At 41.2% G+C, this 14,203-nt stretch overlaps 1 protein-coding gene across 1 annotated transcript in view; it reads left to right on the top strand.

Moving 5' to 3' along the window:
- Positions 1 to 3: 3 nt before the first annotated feature.
- Ubxn4 (UBX domain protein 4) overlaps positions 4 to 14,203 on the top strand; it is a 33,991-nt gene continuing 19,791 nt past the window's right edge. The window contains exons 1-4 of the mRNA XM_040737379.1: positions 4 to 265; positions 8,170 to 8,272; positions 12,122 to 12,150; positions 13,665 to 13,783. Coding sequence (XP_040593313.1) covers positions 184 to 265; positions 8,170 to 8,272; positions 12,122 to 12,150; positions 13,665 to 13,783 — 333 coding nt within the window. The 5' untranslated portion in view covers positions 4 to 183. The remainder of the gene's footprint in view (positions 266 to 8,169; positions 8,273 to 12,121; positions 12,151 to 13,664; positions 13,784 to 14,203) is intronic.

The raw sequence follows: 14,203 nt of genomic DNA, 5'->3' as shown, positions 1-14,203 counted from the left end.
CGCGCTCCGGTGCGTGTCCCCAGGGGGCCCGCTGTCGGGCGTCGGAGCCTCTGGGTCCGCAGACGAGGCGTCCGACGAGCCGGTGGTTGCCCGGGCCGCGAGGCCGGAAGACGAGGCGGGCGGGGCCGGCTGCGGGACCGCGGCGACGACACACCGAGCGAGCTCCTGGGCCTGAGGGGAGCGATGCTGTGGTTCCAGGGCGCCATCCCGGCGGCCATCGCGTCTGCCAAGAGGAGCGGCGCTGTCTTCGTGGTGTTCGTGGCAGGTGACTGGGGAGCGGGCCCGAGGAGGCTTCTGGGTTTTCCTTCACTCTCGTTGGCGTCGAGCGAACGCTGTGGTCAAGTCCGCTCGGGCCTGTTCGGGTCCGCTCGTCTCCGATCGGCGCCGGCTCGGTTTTATGTCGCTTGGCTCCGGGCTTGCCTCGCTGCGGGGCCGACCCGGACGTCAAGCCTGTTGAGGCCGCGGGCCGGGCCAGGGCTCCTTGGTGCCTCTGGGTCGGTTTGGGACGCGGGTCACCCTCTGCTTCTGTGTGGGGAGCTCAGTCCAGGCCCTGTCCCTAAAATCTGAACCCTGCCGGGAGACGCGCCCCGCAGGCCCTGGCAATCGGGCTTTCGCGGGACCCCCCACGCTGGTGCCCCCTTGGTCCTCTGGGATCCCCTTCTCAGGGAGCTTGGACATCGTTTTACATCTTGGTGTTCAGGTGGCATTCGGACGGGCCATTAGGCGGACAATTGGGTCTAATTAGTTGTGAGCTGTCAAGAAAGCTGTGTCATCGGTAAGCCACAAAGAAACCACCCGAAGTCCACAGTAGCTGTTTTAGAATGTCCCTGAAACTTAAACTTAAGCTTCACAGAAGGGTAATCTAAGATTTAATAACTACTTTATTACAAGTTGACTCTATATGTTTAGCATAGTTTTAAAAGTATACATTCAGTCGTGATTCTTCTCTTTTAACATACAACCTAGTTTTCCAGACCTGTGCTAACTCATTTGCCCTGTGTTTCTCCAGGTTATTTTTTTTTTAATTTTTTAAATTTCATGTGCTCATTGGTGGTTTGCCTGCATGTATGTCTGTGAGAATGTGACAAAAGTCCTGGAACTAGTAGAACGGTGGTGGCCCACGCCTCTAATCACAGCATTGAGGTGGCAGAGGCAGATGGATCACTGTGAGTTCGAAGCAGCCTGGTCTACAACAGAGTGATTTCCAGGACAGCAGAGCTACACAGAGAAACCCTCTTTCGGGAAAACAAAACAAAAAAGTCCTGGAACTGGAGTTACACTGTTGTAAACTGTCATGTGGGTGGTGGGAATTGAACCCAGGACCTCTGGAAGAGCAGCCAGTGTCTTTAACTTCTGAGCCTTCTCTCCAGCCCCTGAAATGTTATTTCTTCACATACTTGTGTTTAGTAACATTTTACTTACATCTCTTAATAGTTCTACAACTTTGTCTGTTTCTGTGAAGAAAACTGACTGAAATATGAATTTGATTCAGCCTTACAATTTAAATGTATGGTTGTTTTGTTATGTTAAATTTTTAGCTTAGTATTGCTGTTAATTAGAGCATAAATCATTTAGATTCTGTTGGAATTGAATTATACTCTAAATAATCTTGTAATCTAGTAAGGACAATAGTCGCATGAGAATGAAAAGAATATGACACTTCAGTATGAGGTCAATAGGTTTATGAGATTTTAATATGATTGTAAGCCATCACATGGGTCTGGGAATTATTGAACCCATATCCTCAGGAAGAGCAGTTAGTGCTTCTAACCACTAAGCTCTATCTCTTCAGACAGCCGTAGTTTAGAACATTTTAAACTGTTCTTCAATATTTCAATAGTTTTTTGGGGGTGCTGTTATTTTCCTTGTTTTTATATGTGAGCACCTTAGGAATGGAGTTGTAAAGTAACTTGAACCAGGCTCAGAAAAACGGCATTTGGTTGGTTTGCATTTCTTTGAAACAAAAGTCTCACATATAGCTCAGGCTGGCCCTGAACCCCTGATCCTCCTCTGTCTCCCAAGTGTCAGGATTACACAATTGTACAACCACACAGGTTAAAATTTACATTGTTTTTGTTTTTGGTTTTCGAGACAGGGTTTCTCTGTATTGTTTTGGAGGCTGTTCTTGAACTCACAGAGATCCACCTGCCTCTGCCTTCCAAGTGCTGGGATTAAAGGCATGTGCCATTTTAACCGTGGGTTTTTTTGTTTTGTTTCGTTTTAAAGGGTTTGACTACATTACCTTGGCTGGCTTTGAACTCACTAAGATCTGTCTGTCTGCCTTTGCCTCCCAAGAGCTGGCATTAAAGGCATGTACCACCATGGCCTAGCAGCTGTTTTGTTTTTGTTTTGTTTTGTTTTGTTTTTGTTTTTCGAGACAGGGTTTCTCTGTGGCTTTGGAGGCTGTCCTGGAACTATCTCTTGTAGACCAGGCTGGCCTTGAACTCACAGAGATCCGCCTGCCTCTGCCTCCCAAGTGCTGGGATTAAAGGCGTGCGCCACCAACGCCCGGCTTTGTTTTGTTTTTTTTAAGCAGCTGTGCAGTGATGGTGCATACCTTTAATCCCAGCTCTCAGGAGACAGAAACAGGAGGAGCTCTGAATTCCAGGCTAGCATGGTCTACACAGTGTGAGTTCCATGACAGCCAGGGCTATGCAGAGAAACCCTCAAAAATAAGCAAAAAAAGAGCAGTTGTAGGTTATATGGTAAAATAAATCAATAGATAAATGAGCTCTAGAATCATGGTGTCCTTGTTTTTTTTAACAGAATATTCGATTAATGATATGTAAACATTCCTATAAAGTACGAAAGTTATCAGTTAACTTGAAAGAACAAACTTCCCCTTCATGGTAGATCCAAACCTGGGGCTTCATGCATGCCCGGTAATTGCTCTACCAATGAACTACACCCCTAGTGCAAACTGCTAGTTTTCATTAACAAATATTGAAAAACTGTTGAAATACTTGAAGTCTTACACTTTATACAGCTTTATACATATACACACTCCTCAATTAACTTTACTGGGATTTGCTGGTATTAAATATATTTAGAATATCAGCAACTATTGAATGCTTACAGAAATACTATTAGGAATGGACAGTGGAGTCTGTCCCTTAACCTCTTCTAAGATACAGTTAGTTTTTCTAGAGTTTTAGCTAGGTCGTCCCAACACAAAGTAGGATGAATGTTGCTCTAAGAATATATAGACATGCTGGGCAGTAGTGCCACACATCTTTCATCCCAGCACTTGGGAGGTAGAGGCAGGCAGATTTCAGTGAGTTCAAAGCCAACCTGGTCTACAGAGTGAGTTCCAGAACAGCCAGGACAGTTACACAGAAGCCCTGTCTCAAAAAACAAAAGAACAAAACAAACAAACAAAAGTCATACAGACAGTGGGATCATACAGCAGCAATATTCTGGTAATATCTAACAGGTAAGTCCCATCTTCTAATGTCAGACATTGTGACATGACACTGCTGTCTACAGAGTTCATATCTTAGAACCTCAGAATTAAATTACACCATCACCACCCAATCCCCAGCCTAATGACAAATAATCCTTAAGATATTGTAAATGTACCGGGCATTGGTGGCACACGCCTTTAATCCAGCACTGGGGAGACAGAGGCAGGTGGATCTCTGTAAGTTCGAGGCCAGCCTGGTCTACAGAGTGAGTTCCAGGGCAGCCTTCAAAGCCACAGAGAAACCCTGTCTCGAAAAACAAAACAAACAAACAAACAAACAAAGATATAGTAAATGAGTTCACAGAATTTTATATGGTATAGTAGACATAGCTATTCTTATGCTTTGACTCAAGACCATGGATTATACATGCCTTGGCCCTAGAGCTTTGTTCATAACTTGAAGAATATATCTGTAACTTATGATTTTCTTGATCTGAGATCTCATTAATATACCAACCTTTCAAAAAATTAAACTTATTAAGAAATGAAAAAGATAGCTATAGCTAGAGGAAGTGGTTCCAAGAGTGTCCAAAGAATTATTCCAGGCTCAGAACTTGGGAGGTAGAGGCAAGAGAACTGTGAGTTCTAGGTTTAAACACAACACCACACACGCACACACACACGCATGCACTCACATACGCACTGTGGGAGCTGGAGAGATGGTTTAGTGGTTAAGAGTATTTACTGCTTTTGCAAAGAACCTGAGTTCTGCACCCATGTGCCTGCTCATAACCATCCACAACTTCAGGCCTAGGGGATTTGAAGCTTTTTCTAACGCCACAACCTCCTGCACATATGTGGCACACTACTTAACATAAACTAAAAAAAAAACTTTTGAGACAGAATGTTTCTCTATGTAACAGTCCTGGCTGTCCTGGAACTCACTCTTTAGATGAGGCTAGCCTTGAACTCAGAGATCTGCCTCAGCCTCCTGAGTACTGGAACTAAAGACCTGTGCAACCACTGCCTGGCAAAGTAAATATTTAATTATTTCAGGGAAAATGTTTTAGGCAAGTTTTTTATTTTATGAAATTATTTTCTCTGTCTTTTTTTTTTTTTTTTTTTTTGGTTTTTCGAGACAACTGTGCCATAGTACAAAAATCTCCTGAGGAGATTGAAGCAAAGATGTCTGTCTAGTCAGTGGTGTTATAAGGCAGGCTGAAACTGTTCATGTCTGATACTGTTGGTTGTCCTCTTTGGCTAACATAAACCAAGCCTTTAAGGTTTAAGCAGTCAAGATTTCTTAGGTTGGATGGTGAGGCTGGAAGACTGCAGCTGTCTGTGCTTCAGAGTTTGTTGATACAGTTTTTTAAAAAATTTTATTTTACTTTATGTGCATTGGTATGAGGGTGTCAGATATTCTGGAACTTGAGTTACAATGGTGAGCTGCCATGTGGGTGCTAGGAATTGAACCTGGGTCCTCTGGAAGGGCAGCCAGTGCTATTAACCACTGAGCTATCTCTCTAGCCCCCTGCTGGCACACTTTTAAGAGTCTCCATTTTGGATATTGCTGCTCCCTCCAAGTATAACATGTTTTCTCCTAAAATCTAGGGTCACCTAATTTTATGATGTAGTTGATAATTTGATTCAAAATAAGACACAAAAGATACTGACAATCGCAAGTAGTAATTCTAGTGGAACTTAGTAAATACTAAGAAGCCTCTCATTGAAGATTTCCCTCAGCTACTACTGCCATCACAAAGCTGAGTCAGGAATAGACAGTGCCAGTGGGAATGTGACTTTGGGACCCTAACTTATCCAATATAGGTAAGGAAATGAAAGACACCAACTTAACAGAAAAACTGTAGTTTCCTTTTTAGGATTAACTCAAGCTTAAATATGTTTATTGCCTTCATTTGTTATTCTCCCCCAGGGTTTCTAGCTAAATGTCACCATTGTACAGTCTGTTAGATAATCCATGTTGTGGGTAGCCCTCATTTACTTCTCAGATTCATTTGTTTCATGTTCTCCATTGTCTATTATTTTCCCAGACACACAGACCTTTCTCTGTACATGTATTTCTGCATGGTGAACTTTTCTGTATTCGGTGTGGCTCAATTCTTTGGCTGTACCTTAAATGTCACCTTAGAGATGGATATGGTGGTGCATGTCTTTGATTTCAGCACTTGGGAGTTCAAGGCCAGCCTGGTCTACATAGTCAGTTCCAGGACATTCAGGGCTATGCCGAGATCCTGTCTTGAAAAACAAAGTCATCCTAGAGAAGGCTTCTCTGACCATGATAAAAGAGATTTTGTTTATTTGTATGTGTGTTTACATGTTGGGAATCAAACTCATATTTTCTTGTTACTAACTGAACTGTCCTCCCAAACCCAAACACTCCCATTCATAGCAATTACTGGTAGTTGTCTACTTGTTTGGAGATAGATGTACATATATTACATAAGCCCAACGCCTAGAACAAGCAAACTGAAATAGAATAAAATAGTGAATGAAGAATGACTACATAAGACTTTCGCCTCTTAGACAGACAGGATCTCTATGAGTTTGAGACCAGCCTGGTCTACTGAACAAGCTCCAGAACATCCTCCAAAACTACAGAGAAACCATGTCTTAAAAAACAAACAAAAAAACTTCCCCTTCTTTAAAGTGAATATAAAAAGAATGCTTGTTTTTTGTTTTAAGTCAGGGTTTCTCAGCCAGGCGTTGGTTGGCTCATGCATTTAATCCCAGCACTTGAGAGGCAGAGGTAGGTGTATCTCTGTGAATTTGAAGCCAGCATGATCTACAGAGCAAGTTCCAGGACAGGCTCCAAAATAATACAGAGAAACCCTGTCTCGAATCCCCTCCCCCCCCCAAAAAAAAAGGTTTCTCTATGGAGCCCTAGCTGTCCTGAAACTTAGTAGTCCAGACTGACCTCAAACTCAAGAGGTCAACCTGCCTTTGCCTCCCAAGTGCTGGGATTTAAAAGGGTATTCTTATTGATTTTGATCTGTCCTATTTCCATGTCCAATTTTTTCATAGGCTGTCATCTCAATCAGATATGCAGTCAAGTATTGTAGGCATGCCTGTATGCTCACTATACTAGACATTTAGATGTTTATTCCCGTAAACATTGAATGCCTCCTATATGCTTAGATACCTGTTGTAGGGATTTCAGTCTTAAGATAACATGAAAAACAGTCTTTGCCCTCCTGGAATATATTCTAATTGGGAGAGAAAGACAGTAAACAATAAAGATAAGGTGAATAGTGTATTAGAAGGTTGGTAACCTGTGATGGTTTTATTGTCCAAGTTTTTTATAGTGAAGTTACATTTTTAAAACTTTTTTTTTATCTTTATTAAATGGTGCTGGAGAGATGGCTTAATGGTTAAGAGCACTTGCTCCGTTTATAGAGGCCCTAAATTAGGTTCCTAGAAGTTACATGATAGCCAATTTCTGTATAAGAGTAGACACCCTAGTAGGACTGGACAAGCTAAGACCATTTGTTCCTCTCTCCTAAGACTCTGTTTCAGTTCCCAGCATATCATGGCAGCTTACAGCTGTTCATAATTACAGTTCCAGAGGATCTGAAGCCCTCTTCTAGACTCTTACTCACCCCCAAAGACAGGGATTCTCTTTGTAGCCCTGGTTATCCTGGAACTTACTCTGTAGGCAAGGCTGGCCTTGTAACTCAAGAGATCTGTCTGCCTCTGCCTCCTGAGTGCTGGGATTAAAAGTGTGTGCCAGGCTGGAGAGATGGCTCAGCGGTTAAGAGCACTGACTGTCCTTCCAAAGGACCTGAGTTCAATTCCCAGCAACCACATGGTTGCTCACAAACACCTTGAACGAGCTCTGATGCCCTCTGCTGGCATGCAGACAGAAGATTGTATACATAATAAATAAATAAAATATTTTTAATAAAATAAAAGTGTGTGCCACCACTGCCTGGCCTCTTCTGGCCTCTTTGAGTACTAGACATTTATGTGGTGTATACATATATGTATGCAGACAAAATACACATAAAAATAAGTAAATCTTAAAAAAATAAAAGACCCAGCAGGAAGAATCATTTAGGCTACTATAATCGTCTGGGTGACCTCTGCTAGCTTTGTTCAAGGCCGTAGCAGTGGAAGCTATAAGTAGTAATTATATTTGCATGTATTTTTAGACAGTCAACTGAAGTGATGGGATAGAGGTTTTGGTGCATGTTTGTGTGTTTGCTCTACTGGGGATCAAACCAAGGGCTTTATGAACTCTAGACAAGCACTCTACCATGGGACCACAGCCACGGCTTCATACAGATCAGTGTTTAAGTTTGGTAAAGTTAAGAGAGTGCTTGCTAAACTGAGTGTGGGAGAGCACACCTTTAATCCCAGGACTTGGGAGGCAGAAATAGCGAGTCCAGAACTACATAGAGACCCTGTCTCAAAAAAAAAAAAGAAAGAAAGAAAGAAAGAAAAACCTTTGCTGCTCTTACAGAGGGCCAGTTTATTTCCTAGCACTCACATGGTAGCGCACAACTGTCTGTGTCTCCCATTTCCAGGGGTTCCAAAGCTGCCACCTATTCCCCTCAGGCACTGTACGCTTGTGGTGCTCTTAAATGCATGCAAGGCAAAGCACTCATAACACATACAATAAAAATAAAACTTGAAACAAATATTTGTGAGTTAGATTTTATTTGGAGTCCTAGTTTCACGGAGGGAAGAATTTAGAATTAGCATTGCTGGCCTTGGCATTTCTAAGAATCCTTGAAATGTTTTCACAGGTGATGATGAGCAGTCTACACAGATGGCTGCAAGCTGGGAAGATGAGAAAGTGGCAGAAGCGTCTTCAAACAATTTTGTAGCTATTAAAATTGATACCAAAAGGTATGCTTATGCTTTAATGTTTCATTACTTTTTTATTTTGTAATCATGGTCTTTTGTTATGTATGATGATACTATTAGACTATTAAGAATGTCAATTTGGGGGCTGCAGAGATGGCTCAGAGGTTAAGAGCACTGGCTGCTCTTCCAGAGGTCCTGAGTTCAATTCCCAGCAACCACATGGTTGCTCACAACCATCTATAATGGGATCTGGTGCCCTCTTCTGGCCTGCAGGGATACATGCAGACAAAAGACAATATATATGCTAAATAAATTAATTTTTAAAAAGTTTTCAATTTTATGGGTACAGATTTCTAAGGCACTAAGATATACTGAGAACTTACATTATTTTTTAATTGTTTTGAATGTACCACCACACTCAGTTAATGGGAATTTAATTTTGAGGGGAGTGAGGTGGTTTCCAGACAGGATTTCTCTGTATAGCTTTGGAGCCTTACCTGGAACTGGCCGTGTAGAGCAGGCTGGCCTCAAACTCACAGAGATCCACTTGCCTCTACCTCCCAAGTGTTGGGATTAAAGACGTGCGTCACCACTACCTGGCTAAATGATTTCATTATGATTACTATTTAAGCTTTATTATAAAGAACTTGCAAATCAAAATTAATATTTTTACCAGAACTTAATTTCTGGTTGCCATTTTCAAATTTATTGTTACACTTTGCTAAGAAAAAAATTCAAGTTTCTCTTGTCTGCTATACATCTATGTAGCATGTAACAAAAATTATGATTTTGGGGCTATTAAAATGGATCAGTGGGTAAAGACACTTGTCATCAAGCCAGAAAACCTGAGTTCAATCCCCATGTCACACTTGGTGGAAAGAGAGAACCAACTTCACAGGTTGTCCTCTGACTTGCACTTGCCTGCCATGGTGTGCACATGTCCATGTACACAAGCACCCACCCAACCTACACACACACACACACACATGCACACAATGCATGAATAAACAAATGTAAAAATTTACTGTCCTGGAAAAGATTTGTAGTGTCTAGTTTGGAAGAAGTTATAAGTGACTATAAAGCTTATGTTGAATCTCTCGGCAACAAATGATTTCCTATATCTTTTGGAATCTCTTTTGTGAATGGAGCCATTTAATTTGAAAGGAATAAGGAGATAGCTCTCTGAGTAAAGTCATTGGCACCAAGCCTGATGACCTGAGTTTGAACCCCAGAACCCACATTCTGGAAGTAGAGAACTTACTCCTATAAATTATCATCTGATCTCCACATATGCACCGTGGAGTGCATGCTCACTTAAGTGTGTGCACAGACACTTATAAAGAAATAAGTCACCGGGCTGATAAACATGGCTAATCAGGCTTACAAAACCTCAACTAAATTAAGCCAGGCAGTGGTGGCGCACACCTTTAATCCCAGCACTCGATGGCAGAGGTAGGTGGATTTTTCTGAGTTTCAGGTCAGCCTGGTCTACTGAGCAAGTTCCAGAACAGCCTCCAAAGTTATTCTCTCTCCTTTTTTTGAGTGTGTGTGTGTGTGTGTGTGTGTGTGTGTGTGTGTGTGTGTGTGTGTGTTTTGAGACAGGAATTTATGTAATCCAAGATGGCCTCAAACTTGCTATATTGCTAAGGACCTTGAGTTACTGAACCTCCTGCTTGAAATTATGCATGTGTGGCCGGGCGTTGGTGGCGCACGCCTTTAATCCCAGCACTTGGGTGGCAGAGGCAGGCGGATCACTGTGAGTTCGAGACCAGCCTGGTCTACCGAGCGAGTTCCAGGACAGCCTCCAAAGCCACAGGGAAACCCTGTCTCGAAAAACCAAAAAAAAAAAAAAAATTATGCATGTGTGTTACCATACCTGCCATTTTACTTTACTACAGGCTTACAAAGTTGTGTAAGATGGTCTTGAACTCATTCAGTAGCTCAGGCTAGTCTAGAACTTGTTCTTCTGCCTCATCCTCCCAGCTAATTTGGATTTTAGTCAGGCATAATTTTCAGAATGTAAGATCATTAACTTATTAACAGTTGCAGATGTCTTTTTAACATTGACCTCAAAATAGATAGCATGCTTGGAAAAACATTGTCAAGACATTCAGGGGGCTGGAGAGATGGTTCAGTTAAGTATACTGGCTGCTCTTCCAAGAGGACCGGGGTTCAATTCCCAGTACCCATACAGAGGCTCAGAACCACTTGTAACTCCAGTTTCAGGGGACTTGATGCCTTATTCTGGCCTCTGGGCACATGTGGTGCACATACACACACATTAAATACATGAATATTCAGAAATTTGCCTGGTGCTGTGCAGTGGTAGCTCACACCTTTAATTCAAGCACTCTGGAGGCAGAGGAAGGTGGATCTCTGAGTTTGAGGCCAGCCTGGTCTACAGAGTGAGTTCCAGGATATCCAGGGCTACACAGAGAAACCCTGCCTCAAAAAAAAAAAATTGCCTGTAAGCTTATAAAATTTTCACTTATTGTTTCATATTAACAAAAATAGTGTAAAACAAACCTGTTTTCTTGTTATTGAACTATATAGCTTATGTTTTATTTTGTTTATTTGTATTTGTGTGTGTAAGTGCCTGCTTGAGTTTATGTATATGCCCCACATGCACTCAGTGTCTAGTTGATACTACTCTTAAAAAGTCTCCCTTATTCCTGACTCTGTGTGTATATGTGTGTGCATGTGCGCACTCATTTGTGGTGTGTTTTGCTAGTGATTGAATTGAGGAATGATACATGCTAGGCATGTGCTTTGTTGTTATCTGAGCCCTCTCTCCCATCCCTGACCACCAAGTTTTTTACTGGTGTTACATAAATCATTAAAGTATGTTTTCCAGTTTTAAATTTAATTATTATGAATAATTGTAATTATTACTGTAGGGGTAAGGGACACACTTGTAATAGCACATATATGGGCACCTTGGTGGAATTGGTTCTCTTCTACCTTCCTGTAGGGTCTGGAGATATTTAACTCAGATTGTCAGACTTACCAGCAGCTGCCTTACCTCATGAACCATCTCAGTGGCCCTCTGACATTTTTGTAGAAATGATGGTGTTTGACAACTTCTATACCCTTCCCCCATTAATTATTTTAGAAAGTTTTTCTTGATGGATATTTAGTATGTTTTAATCGTTGTCACACCGGAGTACTATGTTATGTCACTGTATCTTGTTACAGGTTATTTTAAGATTTATGTGTACTATATGAGTATCTGTATGTGTGTCTGTGCACCATGTGCATGCAGTGCCCAGGGGAGCCAGAAAAGGGTTAGATTACTGGAACTGGAGTACAGATGGTTGTAAGCAAGCCACCATGTGCTTGCTAGACGTCAACCTGGTTCTCTGAAAGAGCAGCCCATACTCTGAACCACTGAGCCATCTCTCTAGCCCCCAAGATTTCATTGTTTAGGTATATTTGCTATTTATTAAGGCAGCAACATGAGATTTAGTTTTTCCTGGAGATGGGTTCTCACTTTGTAGTTCTGACTGTCCTGGAACTTACTATGTAGAAGAGACTAACCTTGAACTCATAAAAATCCTACCTCTGCCTTCCTGGCACTGGGATTAAAGGCAGATTCCACCACACTCATCAAGATAGACATTTTTAACTTGTAAACCCAGCCACTACTTTAAGGGTTATAAGAAGAAGGGATTGTTTGATCTGAAAATTATGAAACAACAATTAAAAAAACCAAAAATGTCTTGTGAAATAAAATTCATATTTCTTTCCAGCTTATTCCTGTAATAAGTAATTTTTAATTTTTAAAATACACATATGATCGGACTGATAAATTTAATGAAAGCAACCCAGTATTTGGAAAACAGTTGAATTCATGTATGATTTTTCTCTTGTTTTTTTTTTTTTTTTTTACAGTGAAGCCTGTCTGCAGTTCTCACAAATTTGTATCCTTTCATTGAAGAATTGGGTTCATGTATGTTATATTTGCTTTTCTTTTTGTAATTAATTTAAGAATTAGTTTAATTTAGGAGAATTTAAACCTTTTAAGAGAAGCTATGTTGCAGTCTTTTGAGGTAATGCAGTGTAGTTAATGTCAAAGTAGATGTTTTTCTTTTTTTAATTTATTTTTATTTATGTGCATTGGTGTTTTGCCTGCATGTATGTCTGTGTGAGGGTGTCAGGTCCCCTGGAACTGGAGTTACAGACAGCTGTGAGCTGCCATGTGGGTGCTGGGAATTGAACCAGGTCTTCTGGAGGAGCAGCCAGTGATCTTAACGGCTGAGCCATCTCTCCAGCCCTGATGTTTTTCTTTTTTAATGTAAATATTTGAAGAGCAGTATGGTGTAATTTGGTAGAAATGTTAAAAGTCAGTAGCATTCTAGACAAATGCTCTAACACTGGCTGGGCTAGACCCACTGTATAGTATTGTTTTGTTTATCCTGAGATAGCACCTAACTAAGTACCCTTGGCTGCTCTAGAACTTGATATTTATCATTTATTTTGGGTCTGGTAGACTCATTTAAATGTCATCTTCACACATTTTTTTTTTGGGACACAGTATTGTAACCTCTTTGTGGGGCTTCAGTCGGATCCAGCCAGCTTGCCTGGTTCATACCTGAGAGGGGTGAAGGGACTAGACCCTCTCTCAGCCCGCTGCTTTAGCAGCCATGACAGGCTACAGAAAAGACATGTAGGCCTCTGACACAAGGAAACTCAAGATCTTCTGGCTTCCTGGAGCCTAGGGCCAAAACTGAACACAAAGAAACTCCAGACCTCCCCTAACCTCCTAGATACTTGATTTCTGGTAACTGTTTGGTCACAAAAGAAACTCCAGGGGAGACCTAAACCTCCCCTGTAGTCTCCAGGATACAGTTCTGAAAACTATTGGTATCTATGAACAACAGGCAACCTGCAAGTAACAAGACAAAGCCATAGAAACCACAGAATGTTCCCTCTCAGCACTGACCAATGAGAATAACTGGTACACAGGTATTTCATGTCAAAATATGACTTTGAGAAATTCTCCGAATTGTTCAGAAACCAACCCGTACCTACTGATGTAATCCTGTAACTTTTGTCTTTAAAACCTAGCAGTAGACAGGGAACTTCACTCCCTCTGGAGGCTGCTGGGAAAGCTAGCCAGACCAGGTCCTTGTCATAGTTGGATGAACAATCAATAAAACCTTGGCTTTTGCAGAAAAAAAAAGTCGGTTGCAAGAGGCAAAATGGGTATAATGATGTAGGGAATGAAATGCGTTTTTTCACTCCAATATGCTGTATAAGCCATTAATTATTTACATATCACATGTACTAAAGACATGATACGGTAATTGAGGTGAGAAACATGTTAGCTAGTCACATTGTGAGATCTACTAAGATGATGTGTTTTGCTTTGTTATTGGTTTTATAAAACTTCTTGTCTCAAGCATGAATTATTAGACTTAATTAACCTGTACAGATCCTGTAGTATGTGTCCCATCCAGTTTCTTTATAGGAGACAGCGGAATCCCTTTGGAAGTAATAGCAGGGAGTGTTTCTGCAGATGAACTTGTTACAAGAATTCACAAAGTCCAACAAGTAAGAAGGAACCAGAACTTTTTTTGGGGGTGGGAAGTTTCAAGACAGGGTTTTTTTTCTGTATAGCTCTGGCTATCCCTGAACTGGCTCTGTAGGCCAGGTTGGCCTCAGACTCACAGAGAGATCCACTTGCTTCTGCCTCCTCAGTGCTTGGATTAAAGGTGTGCATCCCCACCACCAACTTCTTTCTTTTGTTGTTTTTGTTTTTGGTTGGTTGGTTACTTTTTGTTTTGTTTAAGTTTTTTTTTAAATCCTCTGCAGCTCTTTAGAAGATTTTTTTTTATTCTGGCTTTGGTTTCATTAACTTAATGGATCTGTTTAAATTGTTTATATCTTCTTGATTTAATATTTACTAGGTCATAGGTGTTCAAGGAAATACCCATTTTGTCTAGATTTTCCAGTTTTATTTAGTTATATTTA

This window comes from Mesocricetus auratus, unplaced genomic scaffold (assembly GCF_017639785.1).
Source record: "Mesocricetus auratus isolate SY011 unplaced genomic scaffold, BCM_Maur_2.0 Super-Scaffold_100676, whole genome shotgun sequence".
NCBI lineage: Eukaryota > Metazoa > Chordata > Mammalia > Rodentia > Cricetidae > Mesocricetus > Mesocricetus auratus.
This window is presented reverse-complemented; position numbering and strand designations above follow the sequence as displayed.